Below are 17,962 nucleotides of genomic sequence, written 5' to 3'. Positions count from 1 at the left end.
CACCTACACTTTGGAGTTTATGAAGTTGGAGAACAAGAGCGCTCAGAAAATCTCTTCCTTTTGTTACAACAAGAGCATGTTCTGGAAGCTTAAACTGTGTGTGTTAACACATTTTAGCCTGGAGACAAATATGCATTTAGGCTCTTGAAATTTGAGGGTTTGTATTAAACATGTGAGTATGTTAGAGCCCAATGAACACATTCTCATGCAACATGAGGGTCTTTTAAATGGAACTATTTCATGTTTGTATGTGCTTCGGAGGCTGAGATATTTAGAATTTAATAGGCAGAGGGCGCCCTTTCCCAAAAATGACTTAAAGGGACACTGTGCAGGAAATGGTCAAAAAAGGTAGTGCAACTATGCTGCTCAATGAAACTGGGCTGCCTATTGCCAAATTTTAACATGAAAGTTTACTAAGTAATAAACAAATATTTTCTAGTATGGTCCAAGTACAGTCATTTTTGCAGCTAAAAATGGCTATTTTTGGACATTCAAAATGAAGATCCCCCTTTTCATGTGTGAAAAGTGTAATTTTTTCCCAGTTATAATGAATACTTTGAATTTGATGGTGGTGGTAAGTATTCATGAAAAAGGTAACATTAGTGAATGGGCAGCATGAATTCTGGAAATAAACTACTAAGCATGTTACCCAGTGTCCCTTTAAGCTAAAATGTGTTCCAGTGCAGGTGTGTGTGTGTGTGTGTGTGTGTGTGTGTGTGTGTGTGTGTGTGTGTGTGTGTGTGTGTGTGTGTGTGTGTGTGTGTGTGTGTGTGTGTGACGCTGACCTGATGAGGTGGGGGTTCATGAACTCGGTCCTGACTGATCCCAGGACCTCATTACTGCCATACTCCACCAGGGTCAGCTCTCCAGCATTGAAGATCATACACACCTGCACACACACACACACACACACACACACACACACACACACACACACACACACACACACACACACACACACACACACGCGCGCGCACAAACACACACACACACACACACGCAAGCACGCACGCGCGCACCCACACACACACACACACACACACACACACACGCACACACACACACACGCATACACACACAGACACACACGCACAAGCACACACACACACACACACACACACACACACACACACGCACGCACGCACACACACACACACACGCACACACACGCACACACACACACGCACACACACACGTGCACGCACACACACACACACACACACACATACACGCACGCACACGCACGCACGTGCATGCGCACACACACACACACACACACACACACACACACACACACACACACACACACACACACGCACACGCACACACACACACATACAAACACACGCATACACAAACACACACACGTGCACACACACATACACACGTGCACACAGGCGCACACACACATACACACAAACACACACACACGTGTCAAAATCATACACAAGTGATTATATCTTTGATTATATAATGATTATACGCAAAACGTGGTGTACTTTGTGGTCATTCAAGTAAATATTACGGTAGTTGTAAAGACCAATGATAGGAATGAGCAGCATACATTTTGAAAATTAACAATTAAAAATAAAAACTGGATCATATTACTTTTTTTTTTCAACCACAGCTGTGAAAGTTGTGTGTAAGCCGAATGATACCATTAAGACCTAGGTAGTTCACAAGTTAAGTTTGGGGGAAGATAATATAGGATGGCTGAAATACCGTTTCATTTTCAAAGAAGAACTTCTCGTTTCCTCCTGAGCCTTGCCAAGCCACCTGGAAACACATAGGACGACATTCTCTTCCACGTATTCTTTCTTTTATTCATTACCATGAGGCAAGACTTTACAATGACTCACACACACACAACGTGGGCGGTACAGCCCCCCAGGGGGCATTGGGGAGCTGTAGGGGGGAGTTTAGAGGGATACAGCTGAGAGGGGGCTGTGTTAAACTGCCATTGGAGGGCATTAGTCCATTACATTTTGTAATACTAAGGGGGACGTTGTCAAGCTTATGACCAAGCTTATGGTCAAGGGGGCTTGTGATGAGGCACTTTGCCCCCCACATTTGGGATGAATGAAAATGAAAAAAAGCCCCAAAAAAACACACACAAAAAATATATATATATATTGGCAGGAGCAAAAATGTGGCAGGGATGTTACTGTCTGCCCCCGGGGTTTTCCACCCCCGCGTTGGTGTTGGTGCCGGTGCCGGTGCTATGGTTACCTCGCTCAGCTTGTTGGTCATGAGGTCTCCTAGCAACAGTGTGTCGCTGGTGTGTGCCACCAGGAAGCGGTCCTTGCCCATGATCTTCACCTCGTCGATCTCGTAGCCGTAGTGAGACTTCAGCACCACGCGCATCCCCGTAGACAGGTTCCTCACGATCACCTGGCAACAACACAGACAACAACACACACACACACACACACACACACACACACACACACACACACACACACACACACACACACAGAGATGTGTTAGTCTTCATCCCTGGCGTTGCCAGATGTGTTATTCTTCATACCTGGCTCGGAATTTTAACGCTGCCTGACATTTTGTCATGGAATTTGGAAATTGCCTTCCGTTGCGACCGTTGTTTTTTTTTTTTTTTTACTTAGGCCCTTCTGTTAGCACTTTGGTCAGCTGCTTGTGTTGTGTTAAAAGTGCATTACAAATAAACCTGACTTGACTTGACTTGACAACAACTCGGAGCCTTGAGGCCCCTGGGTGGACCCCAAAGCCAAAAGTCATCTTAGGTAATCAGGCCCCGAGGCCAGTGGAGATAGAGAGTAGAGCGGTACTCAGACTTGCCTGGCTCAGCCCCACGTATGTGGTTTCAAACTTGTTCTTGTAGATGCTCCTGCGCAGACAGCAGTCAAACTGCTCCACCGCCCCACACAGCGTACCCTGGGAGACACACACAGCAGAAAGTGAAAATCAAGTGAAAGCCCATTGGGAAACTCCAACTCCCGACTCCACAGCACACCAGTGAACACTGCACACTGCACACAACGAAATTGCATTTATGCCTCACCTGTGCAAGGGGGGCAGGCCACAATGGTGCCCCTAGGGAGCAGTGTGGCAGGACGGTACCATGCTCAGGGTACCTCAGTGATGGAGGATGGAGGATGGAGGATGGGAGAGAGCACTGGTTAATTACTCCCACCACCAACCTGGCAGGCCGGAAGTCGAACCAGCCAGGGCGTCAGATTTGGCTGATTAGCTTCGCTGATTAGCAAGGCACTTCCTCTTCGCAATTCCGCCACCACTTCGCTCAAAGAAGGTGGACGCGATTGGTGGGTGCGCGAGTTTAGTGTTGGGCACACATACCTATACAGGTGTGTGGTTGTGCACCTCCATGCATCCAATGCCCGTCTTCCATATATCGTTCTGGTCAATCGTAAGTCAGTCATTAACGTGGCACGTAATGGGCTGAGTAAACTGGTGGCGGAAACGACTCCATCTTTGAAGCTGAAAAATTGGTTTAATTTTGGCTGAATTCACTAACCTAGCATTTCCCATTGAAATGACTGGAGGCGGGACTTATTCACTCTCTCCAGTTCTTACTACTGCATGCTACATGGATCCATTGACTTTCACTAGCTTAGCAACATGCTCCCTCTTTTAACTTGTCTTAAAGGGACACTGTGCAGGAAATGGTCAAAAAAGGTACTGCAACTATGCTGCTCATTGAAACTGGGATGCCTATTGCCAAATTTGAACTTTAAATGAAAGTTTACTAAGTAATAATCAAATATTTTCTAGTATGGTCCAAGTACAGTCATTTTTGCAGCTAAAAATCGCTATTTTTGGAAATTCAAAATGGCGGACCATGGAGAAGAGCCCCTTTTTCATGTATGAAAAGTGCAATTTTTCCAGTCATAATGAATACTTAGAATTTGATGCTGGTGGTAAGTATTCATGAAAAAGGTAACATTAGTGAATGGGCAGCATGAATTCTGGAAATAAACAACTAAAAATCTCACACAGTGTCCCTTTAAAGCAGTGATTCTCAAAGTGTGGTCCGGGGACCACTAGTGGTCCTCGACAGAGCTCAGGTGGTCCGCGAGGGGATTTCTACTTTTCTAAGACAAGCTAGGGTAGACTATATTTGTAATATTATTACAAAGCTGAACATAACTGAAGCCTCATTTTCACCACAATAAGACAGGCTTGTAAATGTGAGTAAGAAGTAAGTGATGTGCATAGAATTTAGCACCCGTCAACTGTCAATTCAGTTGGCAGGTGGTCCCTGAACATTGTTTGGGTGACAAAGTGGTCCTCGGTCTGAAAAAGTTTGAGAATCACTGCTTTAAAGCAAGACAACGGCTTACATGAAAAATAAGACACTTTACCACCTTTATAAACCCTGGCCAACGATTTTAACTGTATTAAGCCCCAAAATAGTGGCATACCCCTTTAACTAAACTACAATACTCATAAGACAAACTTGCACTTATCAGCCTTGTTTTTTAAGACATGGGTGTGTGAGAAAGAGGTGGTGTTGGACTGGGAATGGGCCAGGGAAGAGACTGGAGCCTCACACCCTACGAGTATTGGCCCCAACTTACTGTGCCTTCAGGGACATGCACAGGGGGAAGGATGGATAGAAAAGGAGGAAGAGAAGAGAAGAGGAGAGGAGAGGAGAGGAGAGAAGAGAAGAGAAGAGAAGAGAAGAGAAGAGAAGAGAAGAGAAGAGAAGAGAAGAGAAGAGAAGAGAAGAGAAGAGAGACAAGAAGGGGAGAGGGCGACTGACCACACAGAGTCGGGAGCCATCCTTCTTCCATGCGAGGGCCGTGATGGTGTAGAGGTTGGGGATCTCTTTAGGGGGAGCCTCATCCCAGGTGCCTCGCCGAGGACTCCAGTTAAACACTCGCAATCTGGCAACACACACACACACACACACACACACACACACACACACACACACACACACACACACAGACACACACACACACAGAATAAACAAGACATGCACGCAGACCACACACAGACACACAGACACAGACACAGACACAGACATAGACACACACACACACACACACACACACACACACACACACACACACACACACGCACACACGCACACACACACCAGAGGTTGCGCTAGCTAGACATTTTCACAGTCTGTCATTTTGACGGAGAGGGTCGTAAAAAATCCGTCATCGCCTATTTTTTAAATTCTCCATCTCCTTTCTCAATGTGGGGGGTCACGACCCCGCACTGGGAACAACACATGCGCAATTGCGGCCAATTGAGAGTAAACCGCTGTGAATACACCCCCTTTCACTCCACATTCATTCTCCAACTTTGAGGATGGAGTCAATTTTGCTTTCCACTTTCTCTCTCTGCCCCCCTCATTGCACTGTGCACTGCAGATATCTCTCATGACGCGCGTCTGATTCAGTGTTCAGCGCTATGGTCACCACAAGCACTTTTTTAAAAGACGCGTGCAGGGCTTTATCCAACAGCTGTCAGTCACTCGTTTTGCTCTGATTAATGCACCGATTGTAATACAAAGGCGCAGTCTTAAATAATATTCGCGTTGGACTTCACATGCACGATGGAAAGGAAAGCCGTCTTGAAGCAGAAAGGTGTAGCCCAGACGGTAGATAAAGGCACTGAAGCCTACAACAGGAAGACGACCAGATTTCGCAAAACTTTGTTGAAAAATGACAGCGACGGTAAAGGGAGCCTCTCCGTACGTAGCCCCATCGGCTTATATGTTGGCTCTGGGAGCGTGGTAAAGTTGTCTGAATAAAAAATATATATCGCCTATAATGGGGGAACCAGCTATCGAACTGAGAGAAGGTTAGCCGTTTCTGGCAACGTTTGCCAAGTTGTAAGTTGCGTTGCCTGGTAATATTTAGGTTCTTGAATATCCGTCGTTTTTATTAGTTAATGTCCTGAAGCCGTTTTAGACCTGCGTTGCCTTTGAGTGAAGGTTCTGGCTAGCAAACGTGCTATTCGCATATTTGTTTTTGTTTCAAGCGAGGAGTTATGAAAGAATGCTTCTATGAAGGGCGATAGAGGGACAACTTCGTCATTGGCAGAAAATCAGATAGTCGGTAAATGTAGTAGGCCTAGGTCTACACATAGTTCTCAATCTTAAAGTCGAAGTCACACGTGTATGGTGGCAACGTCTTAGTTATTTTAATTCATTATTTTGAGCAAGTGCAGAGGGGCGCGCTCTGCTGCAGCCAGCCGCACAGCCCAGCTGCGGCGCATGGCATGACAAGCAGGGAGAGAGGGAGAAAGGCAAACGATAGTAGCATGAAATTATCTGCGCTGATAACTATGCCTAATTGAAATGCATATTTGCTCTACTCGATAGAGGCGTAGGCCTACTTAAACTTGTGATTTAGGCCTATTTATCATCACCCTGAATATTGATCCGTCAAAATGACGGACAGGCTTCAGAATTTTCCGTCATCCTTCAAAAAAATCTGTCAATGACGGACATTTGTCGGTTAACGCGACCTCTGACACACACACACACACACACACACACACACACACACACACACACACACACACACACACACACACACAGAGTGGTACATATCTAAAAGCAGCCAAAAGAGCACCATAGGTATTATTATATTACCGGTCATAGCTGCCGAGCACGAGGGACTGGCCGCTGGGGCTGGTGGCGGCGACGGTGAACTCCTTCTCCGAGCGCTCCCTGCTGTAGTCGAAGGTCTGCAGCACGTGGCCCTCGCGGCCGTACGCCACCACCTTCTTATCGCAACCCCCCGCCACGATGCTGTTGACCCCCCACGCCAGCGCGTACGGCGGGCACGGGTGGGTGAACACCTTACCCTGGAAGGGAGGGGAGCACAGACAAGACACACAGGAGGAGTGGCAGCGCTGATATCAGTACATTACATTACGGTACATAGTAGGGGTGTAACGATATCGAACCGAACCGACGTACCGTACCGAAAAGACCTGTACCGAATCGAACAGTGCTGTACCGAGTACCGAAAGGTTGAGTAAAAGGCTACTCTGTTCATGTTTTTACATTATGCTGCCACTATGCAGAGGCTCGTGTAGAACCCTGAGAGAGAATGCAAGAAAAAACAGATGTAGAGGCTTGGTCTTTGTGAAACCTTGAGTAGAAAGTACTATTTCTTACACTGATGAAATCTCCGACCCAAAGTAGCAGGTTGAATGTATTTCCTTTTTTTCGTTTGTATTTTGACAATATTTTGGTGAAATTAACAACGTGCTGAGGAAGAAAATGGTTTTCTATTTTGTTCCCATATACTGTACCGAAAATGTACCAAACCGTGACCCCAAAAAACGCCTTCGGCCAAAGCGACTTACAAGGAGAAATTTAAACAAGAATAGGGTACGGCACAGTGTATACAGTTGCAACACTGACAGCATTGTTATAAAAACACAGAGTAAAGAAGAAGACATAGCAAAGAATAAGATAATAAGAATAAGTGGCAGAAAGTAAACAAAGACATCAAGGTGCAGTGTGTGCGCTCTGGTGGGTCACTGCACCACGCCACACTATGCATGCATGGCCTGTCCCTTGCTAGAGGTGATTGTGTTAGTGTCAGTGTCCACAGGATAGGTTTTTTTCTTGGTGCCAAGAGCGATCAAAACCTTGCCTTTCAGGCGCTACACAGACAAGACCAACGTATCCAATACAAATAATCAGCACGTTTGCATGCTAGTTGGGTGGGAGAATTAGTGACGAGCATTCAAAGTTGAACAAATTTCAACTCGCAGCATTCAGAACCTCTGTCGGCGACTTCATAGCGCTAAGGGCTCAGCACTCTCAACGCTAAAACAGATACCTATGTATTGAAAGTAGGTGCCGACGGCAGTAAAAACGCATGCACAATCCCCAGTGTGATGAGCAAAAAAAGTTTTCCAAAAAAAGATTTCAAACATGAACAAAAAAAGAGAGTACCTGGGACTCTCCTGATCCCTCGTCATCAAAGAAGTAGCGCACCACCGTCCCGTCCGCATGACCAGACATGATGCCCTTCTCAGACACGCTGCAATGACAGGAGAAGACCATGAACACAGAACAGGGTTGTGTTTCTCAAAACCAAACTTGCTTACTTACTACATTAGCTTCTTTGTTGTTTTCAATGCATTTTCCCATTGGCAACTACCCAAGTGGCTAACAGGCTAACTAACAACTTCTCTTGAGAAACGCACCCCATGGTTGTGTTCCTTAAAAGTCAGGGCTGTACATTAAGACCAATTGGTCGCATATTACCCCTAAAATTTGGACTGTGCGAGGAAGAAAAATAAAACGGTCGCACTTGTGCGAGTATGTATTTCAACCCTTTCATTCGCATTTTGCTCCTGAATTCGAGTGCATGATTGCGAGAGCTGCTCATTTTTTCCACAGCCTGTCTGATAGACAGCATCAAACTCATTGGGAACGCACTTCAAAAAAGACGGTCAATGTTGCTTGAATTCCGTGTTGGCTAAGATTGAGCCATCTCTGCTCCCGTAGCTCAAAAAAAAAAAAAAAACAGAATCGCTTCGCACAGATCCCCGGTGGCAACAGTTACAAGGCGCGCATGACTCATCTCCCAGTCGGATGTTCTGTGTCAAAACTTCTTACAGCTTTTCGAAATGGACTGCTGTTTAAAACGTTCAAATGCGGGAGTTTGCATTGCTAACAGGAAACCTCTTGAATCCGATAGTGAAATAGCCACTCGGTTTGCTAGCTCATGTGATTGAAAAGACGTCGTTGTTTGAGCTGTTTTGGCGTTCCCCAAACCGCTGTCTTCGCAGTGACCGCAAAAAAATGCAATCGCAATCAAAGTAATCAAGTCAAAATATAGTTCGAGGAGCGTTCACAAGTAGTGTGCAGCGCGCGCAAATGTAAAGTCTAGTTGTTCCATTAGCTACCGGTGCTGTAGGCTATCAAAAAGAGCAGCCAACACAGTGAGATAATTTGCTGCTCCCAGTTTCATTTCACATCGTTCCAACCCATGCGTTTGAGGAAACAAAAACTAGGCTATAATAAAGCCCCTTGGATTAACGTGTAGTAGGCTATGTTTAAGATTTAGTCAATCTAGTTCAGTAAGCATGTGATTTACATGCTTTTAATCACGAAGGTATAATAATAATAATAATAATAATAATAATAATAATAATAGGCCTAATAATAGTAATAGTAATAGTAATGGGAACTGTGATTTATGGCATATAGCAGTGGTTCCCAACAAGTTTTGCACTGGGGCCATTTTATCCTAAACTTCTGGGGACCCCATTTTTTCACAACCAAAACCATGACTGAGCAAACTTGCTGGCTATACAAAAAAAAATAAACAGTGGATATTTCTGACAGTATAAGACTACAATAGCTATGGATTGTTAATTAGTGATATTTATTGGTATTTTTTTATTTCACACCTAGACATTTCAGGGGAGCCCATTGGAATTCCAGGTGACCCCATACCCCAGTGTTGGAAAAAAAAACACTGCCATATAGGCTAGCCTAGGCTATTGCATGAAGATGACCCCCCCCCATAACAAAAGTGTCGCGACATTTTTAGAGTGCTCCTACATTTGTATCTGTGCTCCTAAATTTGTATCCGTGCTCCTAAATTTTTTCATTTAGGAGCACCTGTGCTCCTAGTGAAAAAGCTTAACGTACAGCCCTGGCCTTAAAAGCTCTCGTAGCTGCTAGGCAGTTAGCAACTTGGGTAGTTACCAATGGGAAATAATTGCACAGCAAACAACAAAAGTAACCGACTTAGTTAGCAACTATGATTTTGAGAAATTCACCCTCGAGAAGAGTGTACGTGGCTACCTGCTTTACTCCACCAGCTCTTTGCAAATTTGTTTTGAAAAGTGCTTTATGAAATCAAGGTCAGTAATACATACTTTGATGTGAGCGAAACAACATAGGATTCCGTTGCGTAGACTGTGGACGACTTGTTGGTTTTAGTATTGGCCAACCGCACCTGAGGAGAGGAGAGCACCAAGACACAGGGCCAGAGAGAAAATGATGGAGTGAGAGAGAAAGAGAGAGAGAGAGAGAGAGAGAGAGAGAGTGTGTGTGTGTGTGAGAGAGAGAGAGAGAGAGAGAGAGAGAGAGAGAGAGAGAGAGAGAGAGAGAGAGAGAGAAGGAGAAAGCGCAATGTTACTTTAGCCAGGATGCACACCACTCAAGGATAGCAGAAGAAATGTAGGAATGCTAGAGAGATACGATACACTACCTTCCCTTCTGCCAGGCCAAACACAATGGCATGATCAGCTGGCCATATCAAGCAGGTAACAGCACTCTGCAACACAGCATGTCAGACACACATCATTTAACCCCTAAGTCAGATACACATGCTTTAACCCAGGGGTCCCCAACCTTTCTGGGTCTGAGGGCTACCAAGGGCTACCCGTGGGCTACTGAGGGCTACCCGAGGCTTACCTGATTCTTACCATCTGATATGCCCTCGTAGTGAGGCATGGGAACGCCCCCGCGTGACGTAGCCGAACGCAGCCAGATGATGTAAATCAGGTTAACCCGAGGCCTACTTTTGTTCAAAATCCTCTACTGTCTTGGCATTATTCTCAAATCACACTATTAATTTACGATAATAATACATGATAATACACGATAATTTACTTATAGATTATACAGAATAAATAATCTCATATTCAAAAAAATTAAGAAAAGCATTAACTGTGACTAAAATCTGGTAGTCGTCACTGTTTAATAACATCTTTGGTGGACACCTCAGAAGCTCTTGGAGGGCTACCTGGCGCCCGCGGGCACCACGTTGGTGACACCTGCTTTAACCCATTGATGCATTATGTTGCATTGTGCAACATTGGCCCTGGCGCCTGGAGCTGCATTACGCAACATTCAGGCTCATGAGATTTGAGACAACTTTATTTAAAATCTCTGTTTGTTTGAGATGAATGAATACATTCTAATGAAAGATGAGGGTCTTAGTGTTTAAATGCAATTCAGTGCATATTTTTATGTGCTTCAGAAGCTGAGATATTTAGGTTTTTATAGGCTGAGGGCAGCTTTTCTTAAAAAGGGCTCGGGCACTTTTTGTAGGTGTCTTAGTTGTCAATGGGTTAAGACACAGCGTTATAAATTTGCTGTTACCAGAATGCCAATGACCAAGTTGTGGTGCATTACTAAAGGCCCTGTGTTATGTCATAGTAGTGTAGTAGTCTACTATGGTACTTTTCAATAACTATTACAGCGTTCCACTGGTGGAATGGCGTGTGAAAGTGTTATTATCATTACAATCAAGTCAACATGTGTCACATATTTGTTACACATTATAAATAATTTTGCCTGAGGGCAAAATCAGAAAATTAGCCCTTGGGTAGTAAAACACGTGTTATACGGGTTTCAGCAGTAGCACATGTCAGGGTGGCGCAACGACAGCCAGTGCCACTATTTTATGTTTTTTTTTTCTTGTTTGTTTGCTTTCAGTGGAGAAGCATATTCATTGCAGCATACCAACCACCAATTACTAATTCATTTATGGGTATTAAATGCCAAACTCAACCTGACGCCTGAGTCCATAAAGACTTTTTTTCACCCAAACATGTATAGCAGTGTTTTCCATTCATAGGCCATTCTGTGGTCAGGGGGGTGAGAGAGAGAGAGAGAGAGAGAGAGAGAGAGAGAGAGAGAGAGAGAGAGAGAGAGAGAGAGAGAGAGAGAGAGAGAGCAACAACATTGCATACAAATTGCAGTCATGCAATTAAATAATACTTGATTGAACTAAAGGCCAATTTCCGATACCTCCAGAATACATAGAGAAGCTCTCAGTAGATATGTGTGCTACTTACTTACCGTCTGTATAAACTTGTTGGAAATCACTTTTTTGTCACCCCTAAAATGGAAACCTTTTGTCAATATTACAGAAAAATACAGCATGCATTATTTCTTGTAAACATAGTTTTAATACAAATAAGGGAATACAACAACTTACCAGTCTTCTCCTAATTTATACACATAAATGATGTCATCCGTCTGAGCGATGGCAATTTTAGTGGAGTCTGGCGAGAAGGCCATGGCTTTGACAGTGTAGCTTTTCTTTCCATACTGGGAAAATTAAGAAGAAGGAAGATTTCAGAAGATTTTTCAAAAACAGTAAAGGTGTTTTAATTATGTGCAATATAGTTGTAATGTTAAGCACCATATTGCTATGAACAATGGATGATTTTAAGTGAGGATATGCTGACTTTCATTAGATACTTTTACATCACATTTATTGCTTCAAAACAGAATGTTCAAGGTAGGTGGTTCAGTCAATTACAAACCTTTGCGTCTGCAGGTTTCGTAGAAAACTTGTCCCTTCTCTCTCCTTGTTCATCATACAACAGCACGACTCTATCCACAGTGCACACAGCAAACCTTGCGTTGTTAGGAGCCCATGCCATACATGTTACTTTGGCTGCTCCGTCCTAAAGTGTAACCATAAAAATGCGTCACTTACACACACAACGGTCTATAACGTTGTAAATAGACAGACACGTTTGCGTTACACTTGATAACTGGCCACCATTTTCATGTCAAAGATTGCACAGCATATATGGTAAAACAGGTTGTGGCACAACTTAATGGCGATGATGGGGAACAGAGTGAATGTTTAAGTTATACGATATTATATGTGTATCGCTACATTAGTAACAGAGGGAGATTCATCAACAACAACCAAAAAAACAATTTAGCATATGTTCATCATCAGTCTGTGTGATGGTGAGGCAGTATGTAAATCTATCGTTTATCCCATTACGATAGAGACTAGGCCTACAGTACTTCTAACATAGCTAAATAGCACTAAGAAGATAGCTGTGTGACTTGCCTGTGGAGTTAGCAAGGTCTTCAGATGTTTTAGATGCATTGTTTTCTTGGTCCTCTGAGAGAAGGTTCGAATACGAGGTGCCTCGAAAGTGTGGATACACCAGAAACGCAATAATCTTTATTTGCGTCGGGGAGAAACGCCTCTGCTAAGATATATTGGATGCATTTGTAAAATCGGGCTACTTAGCTTTGTAGCTGCACGGCTGACACGATGTAAACATTCACAGTCCTTGGTTACGGTTGTCTAGTAGTTGCGTGTGACGTATGCACAGGACCCGTATGCAGCACCAACAAAATATCAACAATTTTGTGTATGTTCAATGCATTGTCAGTTTAAATATCACTTCTCTGTTTCCGTAATGTAGTGCGAATATGCTTCGTCTGCGGGTGGAGCATTTCCTCTTGCTTTTCAAAAAAAATCCCAATTGGAGATGCCGGGGATTGAACCCGGGGCCTCATACATGCAAAGCATGCGCTCTACCACTGAGCTACATCCCCAGCCTGCTAACAGATCGAAGTATTACAAATTTATATCAATTTACAATAATTACAGTAATGTGTCAGCAACAAAGAAGCAGCCAACTCTAACTCCTTTAAATCCCTCAAACAAACCACCGAACACACACTACTAGTATAGTGAGGACTGGCACTAAAGCCCTGTTGATTAGGCCCCCTGCAGGACAGGATGTGGTGTTTGGCTGTGTCATGTGTGTGTAGTAGTAGGCTATAGGATGTGTGTCTTAGCATCTTCCTACTGTATTTCTATTTTTCTTTTACTTTTATATTATATTGTTGGTTGATGGAAATACTATTTGTAGGCCTATACAATTATTCATGCATGTACTGCCTAGGAGGCTATACTTTTAGTGATGTGGTTGCCTAGCGGCCGCGGGCATCTTGGGGAAGGCAGCCTGAAGTAAGACACCTTGTGCGTTGAATGATTAATGTCACACCAAGGTGTCACACTGACCTGTAGGCCTACCTGAAGAAGGTCGGATGACCAAAACGTTGCATTAAAGTTTGTTGGTGGAATGGACAGTGTGCAGGATTTCTTTATACTTGAATAATAAATAGATAGGACCATAACAGAGAGGAAGGGCATTTCTGGAAAGGGTAGGGAAATCCCCTTAGCTAGCCGGCTTTGAACCTGAATCCCTCCCCATGGCCGATGTTGCATGGTTCCAGACTTTACCATGACAAGGCCCCTCAGAATGCCTGTAGAATTCTATCCAAGGCCCCCTTTTTTTCTGAGCACCCGGTTTCACAACTGGATGAAGTTGATGCATTCCTAAACCCATACAAGTACTACAGAAAGCATAATAGCCTACTACATTATAAAGAAGATTGTTTAGCTTATTTTTTGTTTATGTTGGCTTCTTTAGCTATTCAATTAGTTAAATTATTCATTTTATTTTGCTATATTTTCCCTGTCAACCTGCCGCGGCCCCCTAGCATTCCCTCGCTGCCCCCCAGGGGTCCCCGGCCGGCCCCCACTTTGAAAACCACTACTACACCACTGCATGGTATTATTAACGTGCAGCACCACAGCACCCCCTGTAGGTAGTCTTTTGCTTTACAGCAGGGATGGGAAACTGGAGGACCGGGGGCCACATAAGGCCTGCTTCCTCACTCAGTGTGACCCTTACGTAGGTAAAACATTACTTCTTTTTTTCAAGTAGAAGATTTTTTTTAAAAACCACTACTGAGTGAATCCATTGTATGCTGTTGACCGATAGAGAACTCCTACTCCTTCCAAACAATATCGGCAGTCAGTGAGCAACCAACTGCACCTCAAACTCTGCGAACTGCAGTCAGATCCCTGGTCATGTGGCCCTCCGATGGTGAAAATGAAAAAAAATGTGGCCCGCCTCCTTCTCATGAAAGTTGCCCACCCCTGCTTTACAGTATGCCTAACAACATTTTCCTTGGCTTGTGAGAACAAAGCCTGAAGGAAGTCCTTTTACTACTACTACTACTACTACTACTACTACTACTACTACTACTACTACTCCGGGGTTCGTTCAGGGGGGTAAAGTGTGACTGAGGCACCAGGGCCCCATGTATGATTTTCATAGACTTCAGATCACGTACCGCGATTCTGGTCTGACCAGGACCATAACGATTAGTGTTTCCAAATGGCCTGGTTAACCCGCCTCCCTCGGATTGCTACTGGTTGAGGGCTGTGCCGAAGTTTAAACCAAACATTTCTTAGTCCCAATAGAACGTCTCTGCTTAAACTACGTCACTTCCTTGAACACGCCTCTACCCAGGACGGGTGGAAATGCTCAGTTGATTGGTTCCAGACAAAGTGGGTGGAGATCCCGCTGTAGCGGGATCAGATTCTACTTGAACAAGCTCCTGGCCCTACTGTGTGTAGCTGAGCCGAAGGCGTTGCGTCACCAGTAGGCCGGAGTCAGGCTATGGGGGGCCCACACATAGTCAGATTTATGAAGTTTCTATTCGTTTGTTTTATTTCCATGTAGACACCCATGCACTCATCTACTGAGGTTAGATGTACAGTGTCATGATAAAAAATAAAATCAAATTTGTGGCTAGTAGAATAGCTGGATGGCTAGTGACTCGGGAAATATACTAGCCACATTGGCCGGCAAGCGAAAAAGTTAATGTCAAGCCCTGCCTACTAGGCCATAGGCCAGGGGTGTGGAACCTATGTCTCGAGGGCCAGGGGTGGGGAACCTATGTCTCGAGGGCCAGGGGTGGGGAACCTATGTCTCGAGGGCCGTGTTTGAGGCCCTTGAGGCCGTTTGTTCCCGCCCCCGATGTAAATTTTAATGTTATGCAGCTTCACATGAATTATTGCATATTTTGAAATGGAACCAAATACATTTGCAATACAATTAAGTTATAGGCATATTCAGGAGAAGTTGGGGTCTGTTTTAAAGGTTGCTGTCTTCAATATAGGCCTAAAGTGCAGGGGGAAATCCTGGTTTGTGTTCACAGTATAGCCCTTGGAGGACTTTTACAGCCCTCGGATGAATTTGAAGTGGCCCCTTGAATGAAAAAGCTTCCCCACCCCTGCCATAGGCCAACTAAGCCTTGATATGACCGTTTGTCTATGGCCAGCCCAGATCAGATCACTCGAATTAGGGAAGGGACGAATAAGTAGGGACCTCTATATTTGCCACATGTATACCATGACATCTTAGCAGTGTTGCCAGATTGGGCTGGTTCCTGCCCAATTGGGCTGCTTAGGATGGCCGTGTGCGGGTAAAAATGGCATTTATCAGAGAAACCCGCCCAATTTTTGCCATAGACGTCAATACAATTGGGCGGGATTTTGTGCTACTAGGCGGGTTTTGAGCATTTTTTGGGCTGGAAATCATCAGCCTCATCTGGCAACCCTGCATCTTAGTCCATGACATCATCGTCATCTTTTCTTATACTCATGAACGGCATGACGTTTTCCATGTGCGTTACGCCCATTTGTAGGGGAAGACAGCCCATGCAAGACAATTGGTGATATTGGAGTTTAATAAACGAAAGATACGGACCTGTAGACTAGCGTTGTTCACGCGCAACATGCCGAAAACGTGTTGTGTTGCCGGCTGTTCAAATAATATAGCCAAACAGTCGTGGCTGAAGCATGGAATGTGTTCATTTAGGCTAGCCGATTTAGCATGTAAGTCAATGAGACATTCGGTTTGTTTTCACCCATAAAGGGGCGTAACGCAAATTTAAGAGCAAAGTACCCGGATGGCCGTTCATGAGTATACCTGCCAAACAGGGCACATTTACGGCCTTTCTCAAAACTTAGGACAGTGTCCTTCCAAGTGTATCAGCCTAATTAGTCACGCCCAGTGATTGGATACTCTTTGGTGAACTCTACAGAATATCCAATCACTGGGTGTGACTAATTAAGAGTATCCAATCACTGGGTGTGACTAATTAGGCTGATACACTTGGAAGGACACTGTCCTAGGTTTTGAGAAGGGCCCTTAGTGCCACTTTTTGGAGGGTGGGCATGGGAGGGACCTGATGGTCATGGATCTGTTCAGACAGAAGTCCTCCTAAGCATGACAGGCATCAGGGATACCCACCAACCTGAAAGCAGCTGAATATTGAATATACTGGTATTGAACAAAAGAATGTGGAACAGGCGGGGGGAAATGTGGGACACTGCTGACTCAATCGAGGACCTTCTTCCCCATAGGCTATCTTCTATCTGAACTTCGAGGTTTAGTTGAGCAATTCTTCACGATTCAGTTGAAAGTAGGTCAACGGGTCAACACAGGCATTATGTAACAACACAGCGTTGACATGACATAGACTAAATTGGTTAGGTTCAGTCTGTGCACACATCTTGTTATCTTTTATCTAAGATGGCCTACGCTACGCATGCCTATAGAAAACTTTGGGCAAGATTTGATATTATCAGCACACTGCACAGCGCGGATACGCTGCTTGCATGTCTGTCGATGATCAAAGGCAGAGGAACTGGCTCGTGAAAGTTCTTTTCTCTCCTCCCCTTTTCCCGGCTGACGCTACCTTGACGCTGTATGTAGCCGCCATGTGAGACTGGCATCGTTTCCACACTGCCGTGGCTGCCGAGCAGTGTGGACCTATTTCTGGGTACTCCCACGACATTATTTTCTCGTTAATTTGACCAGTCGGGTGAATGTTGATTTGATCATTCAGATTTCGATCGCTCAGAAGAAGTGACCTCTCTTCGTTTATGCCGAACAGTATTTAGTTGATTTTTTGCGTTTTCAGCATCCGGAAACATCCAGCTGCCGGCGTGTTCTTCACGTGGGTCTTCTCCAGCTAATCTTTCAGCGCCAGTTCACACAGAGAGAAAGGCATCCGTCAAAAAGCAATTGAAGGTCTTTCGGTGTTTGTAGATCCAACCAAATTATTTGCCTTACGTTATTACGCTCTACACTAGAGCATTTAACTATGTCGGAGAAAATGGCATCCTTGATCTTAGAGGACGGGACCACGTTCGAAGGCCGCCTTTTTGGGGCTGTTACATCAGTATCTGGTGAAGTTGGTAAGTCAACACTACACCTCGCAATGCATCAGAATAGATGCAACTTTATATTGTCACTTGCAGCTCTTTTAGATCGAGGTCTTTGAAATTACAACGCGATAGTAGTGAATGGGTTGAATAGAGAGGATCAAACCTCG

The 17,962-nt window shown here is 44.5% G+C and overlaps 2 protein-coding genes and 1 non-coding gene across 3 annotated transcripts in view; 1 reads left to right on the top strand and 2 right to left on the bottom strand.

Annotated features, from left to right (window-relative positions):
* The window catches only part of ift172 (intraflagellar transport 172), a 97,807-nt gene extending 84,616 nt beyond the window's left edge, over positions 1–13,191 (bottom strand). The window contains exons 1-13 of the mRNA XM_063223751.1: positions 12,819–13,191; positions 12,274–12,417; positions 11,943–12,055; positions 11,804–11,843; positions 10,206–10,271; positions 9,871–9,950; positions 7,931–8,018; positions 6,611–6,825; positions 4,760–4,883; positions 2,815–2,910; positions 2,230–2,391; positions 1,723–1,776; positions 786–889 (exon numbers count right to left, since the gene is read on the bottom strand). Of these exons, the coding sequence (XP_063079821.1) occupies positions 786–889; positions 1,723–1,776; positions 2,230–2,391; positions 2,815–2,910; positions 4,760–4,883; positions 6,611–6,825; positions 7,931–8,018; positions 9,871–9,950; positions 10,206–10,271; positions 11,804–11,843; positions 11,943–12,055; positions 12,274–12,417; positions 12,819–12,857 (1,325 nt within the window). The 5' untranslated portion in view covers positions 12,858–13,191. The remainder of the gene's footprint in view (positions 1–785; positions 890–1,722; positions 1,777–2,229; positions 2,392–2,814; positions 2,911–4,759; positions 4,884–6,610; positions 6,826–7,930; positions 8,019–9,870; positions 9,951–10,205; positions 10,272–11,803; positions 11,844–11,942; positions 12,056–12,273; positions 12,418–12,818) is intronic.
* A 52-nt stretch (positions 13,192–13,243) lies between these two features.
* Positions 13,244–13,315, bottom strand: trnaa-ugc (transfer RNA alanine (anticodon UGC)). The gene has a single exon. It is a non-coding gene; the product is annotated as a tRNA-Ala (tRNA).
* Positions 13,316–17,318: 4,003 nt separating this feature from the next.
* Positions 17,319–17,962, top strand: part of cad (carbamoyl-phosphate synthetase 2, aspartate transcarbamylase, and dihydroorotase) — a 60,300-nt gene continuing 59,656 nt past the window's right edge. Inside the window, exon 1 of the mRNA XM_063223748.1 lies at positions 17,319–17,825. Coding sequence (XP_063079818.1) covers positions 17,732–17,825 — 94 coding nt within the window. The 5' untranslated portion in view covers positions 17,319–17,731. The remainder of the gene's footprint in view (positions 17,826–17,962) is intronic.

The sequence above is a fragment of the Engraulis encrasicolus genome, chromosome 18 (assembly GCF_034702125.1).
Source record: "Engraulis encrasicolus isolate BLACKSEA-1 chromosome 18, IST_EnEncr_1.0, whole genome shotgun sequence".
In the NCBI taxonomy this organism is placed as follows: Eukaryota; Metazoa; Chordata; class Actinopteri; order Clupeiformes; family Engraulidae; genus Engraulis; species Engraulis encrasicolus.
This window is presented reverse-complemented; position numbering and strand designations above follow the sequence as displayed.